Here is a 14,762-nt window from a genome sequence, read left to right on the forward strand (position 1 = left end):
ATATAGCCTCGTGACAGCTGCACGGAAATGTCACGCCGTTCTGGCTTACCTGTACACTGACAACAATGACCAGGGCTGTTGCCGTGGTGACAGCAAAGGTCTGGTAGTCGGCGAGGGGCTGCCCGCTGCTCTGCGTGGCGCCGGACATGGTGGCGTAAGGGACAAAAAACAGCACCATTGATGTGTAGAAACCCTGGGCGACGCAGATTAAGAACTCTCTCTTGTTGAAGAGCAGGTTGAGTTGGCCAGGCTCATAGAGCTTTGGATACTCCAGACTCTTTTGATCAGAAACGTCCTGAAATACAAGGGGATGCAAAACAAAAAGACACACAAATTAGGACCAGTGAGGTGAGGGTGAAATGATAACAAAATGGATATTAATATTCCGTTCAACCATTGGCGTTGTTAGGCCTAGTTTAGGGGGGCTCTAGCCCCCCTGAAATATATTCTTAAGCCCCCCTAAATAATTTGGTGATATTTTTTATTTTATTTTCTTTTTTTTACAAATACATGCCGATATATTCATTATAAAGTTGCCCGAATATGAGTTTAAATAAATAATCATATAACCTGTCATTATTCACTCAGTGTCCCCTCACTTCATAGCGTAAGGTAGAGAGCCCCTTTAGTGCGTCAGTATCCAATCCATTCCACTTGTTCATATAGAAAATGCCCACATCACTCAAAATCCAGTCCACATTTTCTCTGCGACCTTGCTTGCAGTCCTGCAGGTGTGCAGCTTAGAAGCACACAGCGCTGCGGAACAAGGACGTGAACGGATGCAAAATGGACATAAGAAAATTTTTCAAGAAAGTAAGTATTCATCGCTGCCTGTAGTAAAATGTATTAGCTCCACTTTACACCAGATCTGTGTTTGACAAATAAAAACCTGTCTATCACACTAAAGACAGCATCTGTGCACGTCGTACATTTGTTGTTTTGCAGGCAAAAGTTACATTCCCGCTCTAAAACAAAGCTGCTATTTAGTTAGCTAGTTAGCCTGAAATGCATCATGAAGGTCCTGGTTATTTATAAAGTTAAATTTGCGCTCTTTTTTACCATTTGCTATCTTTGGGGTTACTTCCTTCAGGAGCATCAGCTGTGTTTCTCACTTTACACATGGAGGAGAACAGGAGCTGAGCTCATTCACGTATGACTATCATCAGTAGATAATAATAATAAGCACTCCTGACTATTGGTCCTCCTAATTGTCAATCATTCTGGTGATGTTACGTAAGGACATATATACAGTATATATATATATATATATATATATATATATATATATATATATATATATATATATATATATATATATATATACACTACCGTTCAAAAGTTTGGGGTCACCCAAACAATTTTGTGGAATAGCCTTCATTTCTAAGAACAAGAATAGATTGTCGCATTTCAGATGAAAGTTCTCTTTTTCTGGCCATTTTGAGCCTTTAATTGACCCCACAAATGTGATGCTCCAGAAACTCAATCTGCTCAAAGGAAGGTCAGTTTTGTAGCTTCTGTAACAAGCTAAACTGTTTTCAGATGTGTGAACATGATTGCACAAGGGTTTTCTAATCATCAATTAGCCTTCTGAGCCAATGAGCAAACACATTGTACCATTGGAACACTGGAGTGATAGTTTCTGGAAATGGGCCTCTATACATCTATGTAGATATTGCACCAAAAACCAGACATTTGCAGCTAGAATAGTCATTTACCACATTAGCAATGTATAGAGTGTATTTCTTTAAAGTTAAGACTAGTTTAAAGTTATCTTCATTGAAAAATAAGGACATTTCAATGTGACCCCAAACTTTTGAACGGTAGTGTATATATATATATATATATATAAACAATTTATTTATATAATAGATTGTATTTGTAATCTACTTTACATTTGATTCCAAAGCTCAAAGTGCTACAGAACTACAACCATTGGCGTTGTTAGGCCTATTTTGGCGTTGTAATAAATAAATAAATAAAAAATGGCTTATCGATAAGCCATTTGTTTTATATATATGTCCTTACATAACATCACCAGAATGATTGACAATTAGGAGGACCAATAGTCAATATGATCCACAACATCCTCTAGAATACCTTTAAGTCTTTCATATATATATATATATATATATATATATATATATATATATATATATATATATATATATATATATATATATATATACATATATATATTAATGAAAGACTTAATATGTATATATATATACAAGAAAAACCCAGTGAAGTTTTGTGCTCGTGCGCTACGTTCGCTCGCATCCTGTGCATCTCCTGAGGGCTAAGCCCCCCCTGTCCTTAAAAGCTAGTGACGCCCCTGCGTTCAACCATCCGTTTTCTATCGCTTGTCCCTTTCGGGGTCACAGGGGGTGCTGGAGCCTATCCCAGATGCACTCGGGCGGAAGGCGAGGTACACCCTGGACAAGTCGCCAACTCATCACAGGGCCAACAAAGATAGACAGACAACATTCACACACTAGGGCCAATTTAGTGTTGCCAATCAACTTATTCCCAGGTGCATGTCTTTGGGAGGGGGAGTGAAGTGAATTATATTTCTATAGCCCTTTTCTGTAGTGACTCAAAGCGCTTTACATAGTGAAAGCCATTATCTAAGTCAGTGTTTTTCAACCTTTTATGAGCCAAGGCACATATTTTTCATTGAAAAACTCCTGAGGTACACCACCAGCAGAAATCATAAAAAAACGAAACTCAGTAGTCGATATTGACAGTAAAAAGTCGTTCTCACAATTGTTGGGTATTAATTTAAAGCATAACCAAGCATGCATCAATATAGCTCTTGTCTCAAAGTAGGTGTACTGTCACGACCTGTCACATCATGCCGTGACTTATTTTGAGTTTTTTGGTGTTTTCCTGTGTGTAGTGTTTTAGTCCTTGTCCTGCGCTCCGATTTTGGTGTTTTTTCCTGTTTTGTTGGTATTTTCCTGTTGCAGTTTCATTTCTTCCCTGAGCGCTATTCTCCGCATCTGCCTTGTTTTCGCAATCGAGACTGTCTAAGTCAGGGGTGTCCAAACTTTTTCCACTGAGGGCCGCACACGGAAAAATTAAAGCATGTGAGGGCCATTTTGGTATTTTTCATTTTCAAACCATAACAAAATATATGGATTTTTTATTTATTTTACCATTAGGGGTCCCGGGGACCATAAAGGGTCTCAGTCATTAAAATGTTAAAAATAAGTCAGATTATTATTATTTTTTAATTATTTAACGCTTACAGTAAATCTCTATATCAACTTCAAGTTGATATAAAGTAATACAAATTAAAAAAAATGTTTTATGGCTTTTCTGTCAAAAACAACTTAGTTTTTTTTAAAACTGAAATATGCAGTATTTAGTAATTAGAGCCCTAAAAGATCAATAATGCAGGACACCATTGATTATTATTATTATTTCATATTTTTGAATAATCACAGTGAAAAGATAAATAAAAAATCACTAAATATATTTGGGATCCAAAAGGTGCCCCACTCATAAAGTGATACATTTTTATTAGGTTTTTCTTTTACTTTCAACACTTAAATTACGAGATCAACTTCAGATATAGCTGTCGATTTTATGCTGGAACAATTATTTTGTTTGTCAAAGAAAACTTTGATGTTTTTATATGGCTACTACACAATATATGCAGTATTTACCACATAAAACATTTTAAAGTGAAATATTTGAAGTAATTGGAGCCCTGAAAATAATTCATTATAACATGGATTTTTTGTCTTTTTTTTTTTTTTTGAGCAATGGCAAAAAAAGAAAAATAAAGAAAGACAAAAGAAAAAAAAAACAGTCTGCATGGCAGCTTTTGTGTCAACATTGCAACTTTTTCTCGTTAGATTTCACCTCATTCCACTTTTTTTAATGTTCTTTTTTATTTTTACAATAGTATTTCCAGAATGTGTGGCGGGCCGGTAAACAATTAGCTGCGGGCCGCAAATGGCCCTCGGGCCGCACTTTGCACACCCCTGATCTAAGTAGTGCGGACGCTATCCTTCTTTGTGGGGACATTGTTGATTGTCATGTCATGTACGGGTGTACTTTGTGGACGCCGTCTCTGCTCCACACGCTGTAAGTCTTTGCTGTCGTCCAGCATTTTGTGTTTTGTTTACTTTGCAGCCGGTTAAGTTTTAGTTTCCTTCTGCATAGCCATGCCTAAGCTTCAATGATTATAGTTACTGGTGTGCAAAAAATATTTTTTAACCCAATAAAGTGAAATTACATAATCTCCCACGGCACACCAGACTGTATTTCACGGCACACCAGTGGTTGAAAAAGACTGATCTAAGTTACATTTAAACCAGTTTGGGTGGCACTGGGTGCAGGGAGGTAAAGTTTCTTGCCTAAGGACACAACGGCAGTGACGTGGATGGAACCTGCAACCCTCAAGTTGCTGGCACGGCCGCTGTACCAACCGAGCCACGCCACCCCGGAGGAAGCCGGAGTACCCGGAGGGGAGGGAAGCCACGCAGTCACTGGGAGAACATGCAAACTCCACACAGATGGGGATCGAACCCAGGACCCTCGTATTGTGAGGTACACGCACTAACCCCTTTACCACCGTGCTGCCGATATTAATATGTGTCCGCTGAAATGTATTTTCTGTTTGATTTCAATGTTAAACAAAAATTGCTGAATTTGCACATTTTCTTATCAGAAAATAAACCAGAGATGAAGCCATGTAAGCCGAGCCTACCCTCCAATTGCAGCATCATTCATAAAATGCGTTGGATGGTGCGTTTGAATTGGGATCTTCATAAGTCTGAAAACATTTAAATCCAACCATGGAGGTATTGCAGAGATATTGTAAAACATTATTTCCCTCTTTCATACTTCCGCCAAATGAGCATTTGGAATTTGCCAATCGTCACATCAGTCGAAAATTTACCCAAAGTGCTTTGCGTAAGTCTGCAATTGTAGTCAATAAGCTCCTTCTCCTTTTCTATCCTCTTGTTGTGGGGCAGACTGGTTCGTACATGCACGTGTATCCTCTGCTGTTGCCATTTCTAATACAGATGAGCGTACAGTTCGAACTTATATCTGTCAGTAGATCCATATGTACGCTCTAAAAACTACAACATGGTTAACGTGGAGAAGACGCCTACTAAGTGGAGGCACGTAAATTAGACCGCCCACAAAACGATACATCCTGAAGAAAGGGTCAGAAGGCGGTTTGAAAAGGGTCTGTAAAACATAATCCATGCAAAGGTTTGACCAAAAAAAACACCATTACATGTTATGTAAACAACAAGGAAGTGTTTTAAATTTAGGGAAAAAAACCCTTCTATATGACCCTTAACACTGAATTTGAAATGTCACTCTTGATTTTAATTCTATTGAGTTATAATATCCAACCTACTTACAGTTTAACAGGATAAACCTTGTCAAGTGATATTAAAACATGTGTGTTGGTCAGGCTGATTACAAAAAAATACTAATCAAACAAACTGTAAAAGAAGGGACTCATTCAAAACTGGAAATATATTTAAATAAAATTATGCAGTGCTAAAATAAATACTTTTCAACTAAATTAATAATAAACAATAATATTAACACATATTTTTCTTACATAAATGAAAATACAGTTTTACCATATTAGTCATAATTGTTGCGTTTAAGAAACTTCCTTGTGACTTTATCTCCATACTTCTTCAGTTTCTTTCAGATTGTCAATACTGCCACAAGTGGTGGAAAAGTGCATTACAGCTGAGTACCGCTGTTGCCAATACGGACCACAATTGAGAAACAGATATTTATTGGCGGCCCTCTAATGCCCTATGGTTAAAAAACACTGGTTAGAAAGTACTTAAGGCTAAAAATACCATAGCTGTGAGAAAGGAGGCCATCGCGTTGCAAAGACAGACGATGGACAGAGAATTCTCTATCTGTGTGTGTGATCATATTTGGACTCTTAGAAATAAAATAAAAACCTTTTCGTCTATTCAGCAATATTATTTTATAATTTTACAACTGTTGTAGGACTTGAGGGACTGATTAAAACAAATTAAATTGATTAATTTTGGTGTTTGGTTACGTTTTTTTTAATGGTGTTTGTTTTTTTCATATAGGAGAAAAAACGTCACAGTACTATTATTATTATTATTATTATTGCAATATGCCTCCAGATCATTCCAGACATACAGTCACAACACAAGTGCCCCCATAAGAGTGAACCTTTGGTGTGCTGAAAATAGGTTCTGTTCTATAGATCGCACTTCTCTTTCGGCCCAAAAAGGCGGTACACATTATATGTGTGTGCTGCATATTCCACAACATAAAAAAACAGTACAGGTTGGGCTGTTGGAGCATATGATGCCATAAATGTGGAGCGTCTTAATGGGAATAGTATATAGTAGATGCAAAAACCTCATAAAAATATTTTTCGGGGCATTCAATCGGTTGCAACTGGACTGTTTGGTTTGTCTTTGAAGACGTTTCGCCTCTCATCCATGTCCGCTTCATCAGTTCATGCTCATAGACTTAGATTGGTCAAATCTAGTCTAGCGGCTGGTGCCAAAACCCCAATTATTTATACTCTGACACCAGGAGAGTGTGCCTGGGCAAGAATGTTTCCGTCCTATTGTAGTGAGAAAAATAACCGTTGAGATGCAAACCCGCAATCCCACTGTCGATGCCAACGACAGTCGTTGAAGTGTAATTTCCCCTTGTTGGCATTGAGGTATTGTGTGGCAGATCGACCACTGCCAGTCCAAAATAGTTGGAATCAACCACGTTAGCATTCCATATGGAATTAAATGCTAACGTGGGTGATTCCATATGCAATGGAACTGATAAAGCCTACCTGGACGAGAGGCCAAAGGTCTTCTAAGACAAACCGCAGTCTTAGTAGATCACAAGCAATGTGTCCACTAATAATACACGCAACTTTAAGGTTTGCACACGCTGTTAAGACCTTGTAAACAAAGTCAGACACATGTTTTTGAGTTTAAAAAAAAACAAGGGTATTGAGAATTGACAGTTTTGCTACCTACAGTGAATCATTCTCTTTTTTTTCTTCTTAACTAAAAATTCCAAATGAGTCAATGCCTTACTAACCTTTAGTGTTGGGACTAACGCGTAACAAAGTAACGCCGTTATTTTCGGCAGTAACTAGTAGTCTAACACGTTATTTTTTATATTCAGTAACTCAATTACCGTTACTACATGATGCGTTACTGCGTTATTTTACGTTATTTTTGTATATAGTATCGGCTCGAAACTGAGAAGAACTGAGTGTGTTTTATTGGAGAGCTGCGGTGTCGTCCTTCTGATTCTTCCTGTGTCACAAGGAAGAGAAGAGGCGAGCTGTGTTTGGGTGTGTGTGGGGCGGGGGGGGGGGCATATCTGTGTTTACTAACAAGATATCATGGCGGAGCCGAAGCCGAGTTTCTTAACATGGAGGTATTCTCACTACTTATCTTTTGTCGAGCACAAAGAAAAGAACATTTTAGTTAAATGTAAGTCTACGGCCCAATACAGCAATTCAAATCTGGTGAATCAGCTACAAAAGCAACATGCTTCGACGAAGCTAGTAAAGAGAAACACAGACTCCGATGTCACTTCACCTCCACCTCCACCTAAGGATTTTAACGGAGGGACTGCTATCCAGGACAACATTGATAGAGCCATTGCAGCGTATGTGGTAGAAGACATGCAGGCTATTTCTACAGTGGGGTCACCCGCTTTCAGGCAGCTAATTAGCATGGTAGCGGGCGTCAAACGGCAAATGGCACGAAAACATATTCCAAGTTCCTGGACACAGTGGACAGTGAGTACCTACAAATGGAAAGCAAGCTAAAGAAGACACTCCAAACTCTGCCTCTGCTCAGCATTCAGCACTGAAGGTACACACACTCTGTCAATTCTCTTATATACTCTTTCATTCTAGACTTCTAGAGCGTTTGATTATCGCATCACTCTAAATGTATAGACTATAAAGTTCACAAACATAAAGAGGGATCCTAGTGGGCCAGGCCAATCTTTCCTTTTCTCTAAACTAAAACTGGGGAATTGCGTAGAGTGTTCTGAGCTTCAGTACAGTGTTGATCTCCTGAAGACATGATTTTATTTCACAATTCCTTGAGAGAAAAAAAAATGCCTGGTTAGGCGTGTGTATAGCAGTATGTGTGCTGTATATAGTGACATGACATATAATCATGTCATGTGTGCCTTCCTTGGGTGAAGCCAGGTTTACGGCTATGTTGTGACATGTTGTTATTATGTGGTTTGTTACTTATGTATGTTATGTTTGTCAATTTGTTCTGGCCCAAAATATAATATAATGCCCTTTGAAACATATCTTTGTCTTTGTGTGTTGTATGTAGACCACTTTGCTTAGCAGAGTTCAAGTTGATCAACAGATTGTATTATTCTCCAGTGCAATAACAGTACTGAAATGAAGGCTAAAAGGGCATTAATGGGAGCCTTAAAATAAAAATAAAAAAATAAGTAAAAAGTAGTTACTTTTCACAGTAATGCATTACTTTTAGGTGTAAATAACTGAGTTAGTACCTGAGTTACTTTTGAAATAAAGTAACTAGTAACTGTAAATAGTTACTGGTTTTCAGTAATCAACCCAACACTGCTAACCTTGAACCTCACCTCACGTCACTGGTCAGGGCATGCACACACTTTTAATAACAATCAAACCTGGTCAAATACGCCCATTGCCAGCACAGGGAGAGACGTGTAGACAATGTTGAAGAGTGTGATGAAGAACTGATCGTACACCGTCTACACGAAACAGAGAAAAGGGAAAAGGATTGTACCATTGATGACTTGGTAGGCACCGTAAACGTTCTTCCCTGACCTCACCTGCGCTGAGAAGCCACACAAAAAGGCGAACCAGAAGTGCACCATGGTGAAGGCAAAGTTCTTGTAGAAAAAGTAATACAGGAAGCGACACATGCGAATGTAGGACCATCGGCCGTGCACCAGCAAGAGACGCTGCAGAAAGCGGAACTGGGAGAAGGAGTAGTCGCTGGCCAGCACGGCCTGGATGCCCTCCTGACCCGAGATACCAACACCAATATGAGCAGCTGGAGGTGGGGACAGAAAAAAATCATCACAATATAATTTTTCTTTTTAACATCAACTAATTCTAAACATATATACAGATAAACGGATTAGTACATACACAAAAATCTACTCGTTCTATCATGCAAGCATGCATCATTCTCAAGCAGAAGTAAAGCTTCAAGTGCATTAAATTTGGACCACAGAATTAACTTAAGGGGTAAAAAGGGTTTTAACGGTCCGAAAAAGGGATGGGAATCGATGACCGGTTCAAATCACTCGCCCTTTTGTCATGCGATTCCGTTAACGGTTCTTCCGGGTGAGTATGACGTGATGATGATGACATCTTGTTTCAGTCTGTTGTGGTCAGTGCCCTGTACTTTGCAGTGGTTTGTTGGGGGAGCAGCACCAGCAAAAGGGACTTAAACCGGATTGACAAACTGATACGGAGAGCCGGCCAAACTATTGGCACGCACTTGGAGGCGTTTGTGTCAGTGAGGGACAGGAAGACACTGGAAAAACTGCTCGCCATCATGGACAATCCTGCCCACCCACTCCACCAGACAATTGAGGGACAGCGGAGCTCATACTCCAACAGGCTCCTTCAGCTTCGTTCCCACAGTGTTTGATACAGGAACTCCTTCATTCCGCACTCCATCCAGCTTTATAAGCACTCGAAATACAGCAATAGATGATATATGTCTATTACCTGACCGCTTCTATGTTAGCTACCTCTCTTTGTTTATAATGTCTATTTTCTGCTGGGTCTAATCTCTATTTTATGCTGCCATTTTTGTTTTTTGCTGCAGCTGTTATATACACTGTAATATTGTACATCCTATACGTTATATTTTATACTGCTACTATAGTAAATTTTTAGTCTACTTAATACCTTTTGTTTTCGCCCTCTTTTTATCCTTTCAATCCTTACCCTTTCCATCATTTGTAACTGAGCTACTGTGTGGAACAATTTCCCGTGTGGATCAATAAAGTTTGTCTAAGTCTAAGTCTATCACACAACGTTCCGTAGTGACATCAGACCGCAACACGGCGGCACGCTGGCTCTGAAGTTTGTTGACATTTTACAAGAAAAGATTGCAACAGCGCTACTTGTAATAATTGCAAGGTTGCTATTTCATCAAGAGGAGGACATACGTTTGAACACACAGCATGCAATTATTATAAATGAATGTCGCGTTTTTGAACCGCGCCAATCTAATCCTAGGCAGCAGCAGTCCTCTGACGTAAATACAACAGGTACTAATACCGCCTATAATGTCAACGCTATTACATGTTGAATTGAAACGAGTGCCTTCTCGTTCAGATGAGCATGAGGAGACATATTCCGACTGGTTTCGAGGCGGGCAGTAATAGCTCCAGTCTGTCGCTAGCTTTCACCGTGACAGAGAAGAGTGCCACTCGGCCAGGAACGATTAATGTCACCGAGCAGTAACTAAGTTTGTGGTCAAAAGTCTGAGACAATTTGATACAGTGGATGGTCCTTTTTTCAGTAGGTGAATATTCAATTTTAATCAGAGAAAAGTTGCATGTTTTCATTCCAGGGCCGGATTGACCCCCGGGCTGCCAGTTGAATAACTCTGCCCTACAGTAACCTAATCTCGTAACCACCATAACCGTACAGTGCCCTTACCCCCTTGCTCCCCAAACTGTAATGTCAAACACCCTAACACTACTTTTAACCCTACCCTTACTTTGATTGTTAAACCTATGAGGGCCTGATCTACAAAGATCCAAATACCACGCGCTAAACAGCGTATTAGTGGGTGTATGAGAGGCCGTTAGGGACATTATTCAGAATTACCTCTTACATACACTACTGAAATGCTCTCACATAAACAACTGAAATCGTTTTCTTTTATACACACTACTGAAACACTCTTATAAACACTACTGAAATGCTCTTACATACACTACTGAAATGCTCTCATATAAACAACTGAAATGTTTTTCTCTCACACACCCTACTGAAACACTCTTATAAACACTACTGAAATGCTCTTACATACACTACTGAAACACTCTTATAAACACTACTGAAACACTCTTATATACACTACTGAAACACTCTTATAAACACTACTGAAACACTCTTATATACACTACTGAAACACTCTTATAAACACTACTGAAACACTCTTATTAACACTACTGAAACACTCTTATAAACACTACTGAAACACTCTTATATACACTACTGAAACTCTTATAAACACTACTGAAATGCTCTTATAAACACTACTGAAACACTCTTATATACACTACTGAAACACTCTTATAAACACTACTGAAATGCTCTTACATACACTTCTGAAATGCTCTATAAACACTACTGAAACACTCTTATAAACACTACTGAAACACTCTTATAAACACTACTGAAACACTCTTATAAACACTACTGAAACATTCTTACATACACTACTGAAACACTCTTATAAACACTACTGAAACATTCTTACATACACTACTGAAACACTCTTATAAACACTACTGAAATGTTTTTGTCTCACGCACACACACACACACACACACACCTGGAATTATTTTTCACTAGTATGTATAAACGGATTTCACCTGTGTGTGTGTGTGCTTTTTACACGTGCGTGTGAGGGACAACAATTTCAGTAGTATGTGTGCAAATATTTCAGTTATGTGTATGAGCGCATCTTACCATTGTGTATACGAGCATTTTACCACTATGTGTAAGAGCATCTTACTAGTGTGTGTGAGCGATGTTGCATTCCGGTTCCGGTATAATCCCCGCCCCTTTTCAGACAAGTTTATTTTTATTTTTTTTAAAGCCAAGTTGTGGACAAAATGTCTGCCGACAGGGAGCTTAACCGAGGCGGGAGCTCCACTTCATAATTTGAGGGCTTCAGCGGAGAATATAAGAACACTTTCAATGCAACAAGGGTCGGACTGCCGCCATGGGTCTCCCCCGCAGGACGCGGCACCTGAGCGGCCACACAGCGGTGCCTTTCTCCTCCCGACAGCCGCAGCCTGGAGCACTCGTTCCATTGCGAGTTTGCACCGCACACATGCAACGTTTCAGTTCATGGACATCGGGGCAAAAGGAGGAAAAGGTAATTAGACATTATTTATTTCTAAATGATTTGTTGAATCACACGAAATGTAAGACAACATGGCATTGTAGTGAGCTACAATGGTAACATGTCGAAATGTGAGTCACGTCGTGTTACGTCAGTAGCTAATCATATACTAATGATAATGGATTGCATTTATTTAGCGCTTATCTTCGACTAGATAAGGGGTCCCCAAACTACGGCCCGCGGGCCGGTTAAGGCCCTCCAAAGTCCAACATCCGGCCCGCTGGGAAAAACAATTTTTTTGTATTATTATTTTCAATCCGTCTTTTCTAATCTAATCCATTTTTTGGTGTTCCCTAGCCGCTCAGGCAAATCATATTGTCTACTAGGGATGGGCGATACCACACTTTTAGGATTCGATACGATACCAATACTTTTTCTTGCATTTTCATCGATACCGATACCGATACCATTAATTTCTTATTGGCAATTTTTGTCAGTCAAAAATATTATTACTATTATTATTTAAGACAAAACACAAGACAAATACAGACCATTTATACCACATGTATTATGGTCAATATATAATAAAATTAAAATTAAAATAAATAACATAAATATGAAAAATAAATTTAATATTATATATAATCATAATTATATATTATATATAATAATAATTACATATTAGGGCTTTCCAATTAACTGTCAAATCCGAATCGCAAGAAGCTGCAGTTACTTTTTAAAGTTTGTGATATAATTAGCAATTAATGAAATATGAAATAGGCTAATGTTTTCGAAATGTAAGAAATCATGTTACAGATTAAAACCAAAATCACATTCAATCATATATTTCAAGATTTTCTTGGAAAAAAATAAAACTGTAATGCAAAAATGTATCTCTTTCTTATCTTGTTTTAAATACTCAAGCAATTTTCAACTAACAGTAAATTCCCCTGAGTGGAAATTATTTGAATTTAGGATAATCATCTAAACAAAAATATTCAGTAAAAAAATAAAATAAACAATGCCTGACACTGGATATGCCTGGCTGCATCGCTGTCGGCTGGCTGTGTGTGTGTTGCACGTTGACGACGCTCATTCGCTGTCTCCTGTGACGTGACTGGGCCAGCTCTATACTTTGCCAGGTACAGGGGTGTCCCAGCACATAGTAAGTTAAGTAAGTCATCAAAAACATCTGAAAGTGATGCTTGCACCCCCCACACGCCGTTTTTTGGTTTATATCGATACTTTTTTCAGAAAAGTGATGCCAAATGAGTAGCGTGTGAGTATCGATATATCGATACCACAGGATCGATACGCACACCCCTATTGTCTACAAATGCATTTCCCTGTATGACGTATATTGTCTTAGCTGTTTTCATGTGATCTGATTGTTACATTCTTATTTCAGAGTCACCACACAGCTGCATGACCATTTCAACAAGGACGGAATAAACAACCTCTGGATTCATGGAACTTCTCTGCACACAAATATATTAATTGGAATATTCAATACATTTCTCATAAACGTATTAAATATATATATTTTTTTTTTCTCAAAAAAGGTTCCCTATGCCTTATTATTTATATACTTTTCAATGCTTCTTGTAGTCAGACAATAGATATTGTTTGTCTAAAATTATAGTTTAAGTTAATGTGTTAATATTTACACCTAGTCCCTAACCTAAATACAATAATCATAAGACAAAAAAATTGTGTATCACAAGCGTTTGGGACAAGTTTGGGGAGATTTTGACAAAGTGTGTGTGGTGGTAGGGGCTGGATGACATTACTAGTCAGAACATAAAATAACTTAAAAACATCAACCGTAGAAACATAAATGTTCACAGCACAAACGTATTGCGGTGTTATTCTGATATTTGCAATAATAAAGTGGGCAACGTCATACAGGTCTGTATAACAGGTTCCTTATATATGTATTTTTTACAAAATGTTAATTTGCAGAATACACTGCACAAGTGAAGAAAACATTTTAACAAACCTTATTATTCCCATGTTGTCCACTGAATAAAGTGCAGAATTGAAGTGAAAATGTCTATTACATAGTTGCCATCATTTTCAAGTGGGTTCACTTGTAGAAAAATGTTCATTGTTGTCTCATTAATGTTTACATCTATGTCTGGAATTACACACCGACAAGTATTGAAAGGATATGAATAATGAGACATAAGGAACCTTTCTGAGCCAAAAAAGGTTGTTTTCAACACACTGTTGAAAATAATATTCACAATGTTTCTATGTGAAATTTATTGAATATTCCAATTAATATATTTGTGTGCAAAGAAGTTCCATGAATCCAGAGGTTGTTTATTCCGTCCTTGTTGAAATGGTCATGCAGCTGTGTGGTGACTCTGAAATAAGAATGTAACAATCAGATCACATGAAAACAGCTAAGACAATATAAGTCATACAGGGAAATGCATTTGTAGACAATATGATTTGCCTGAGCGGCTAGGGAACACCAAAAAATGGATTAGATTAGAAAAGACAGATTGAAAATAATAATACAAAAAAATTGTTTTTCCCAGCGGGCCGGATGTTGGACTTTGGAGGGCCGTAACCGGCCCGCGGGCCGTAGTTTGGGGACCCCTTATCTAGTCGATGATAAGCGCTAAATAAATGCAATCCATTATCAAA

At 38.3% G+C, this 14,762-nt stretch overlaps 1 protein-coding gene across 6 annotated transcripts in view; it reads right to left on the bottom strand.

The window, feature by feature from the left end:
• atp8b2 (ATPase phospholipid transporting 8B2) overlaps positions 1 to 14,762 on the bottom strand; it is a 117,936-nt gene that overhangs the window by 14,098 nt on the left and 89,076 nt on the right. For all 6 annotated transcript variants that reach the window (XR_009822184.1, XM_062029897.1, XM_062029898.1 and 3 more), the window contains 3 exons: positions 8,836 to 9,059; positions 8,671 to 8,754; positions 50 to 295 (listed from right to left, as the gene is read on the bottom strand). Coding sequence is in view for 5 of the 6 variants with exons in the window: in XM_062029897.1 (XP_061885881.1) it covers positions 50 to 295; positions 8,671 to 8,754; positions 8,836 to 9,059 (554 nt within the window). In the remaining variant the exon portion in view is untranslated. The remainder of the gene's footprint in view (positions 1 to 49; positions 296 to 8,670; positions 8,755 to 8,835; positions 9,060 to 14,762) is intronic.

This window comes from Entelurus aequoreus, linkage group LG20 (genome assembly GCF_033978785.1).
Source record: "Entelurus aequoreus isolate RoL-2023_Sb linkage group LG20, RoL_Eaeq_v1.1, whole genome shotgun sequence".
Lineage (NCBI taxonomy): Eukaryota > Metazoa > Chordata > Actinopteri > Syngnathiformes > Syngnathidae > Entelurus > Entelurus aequoreus.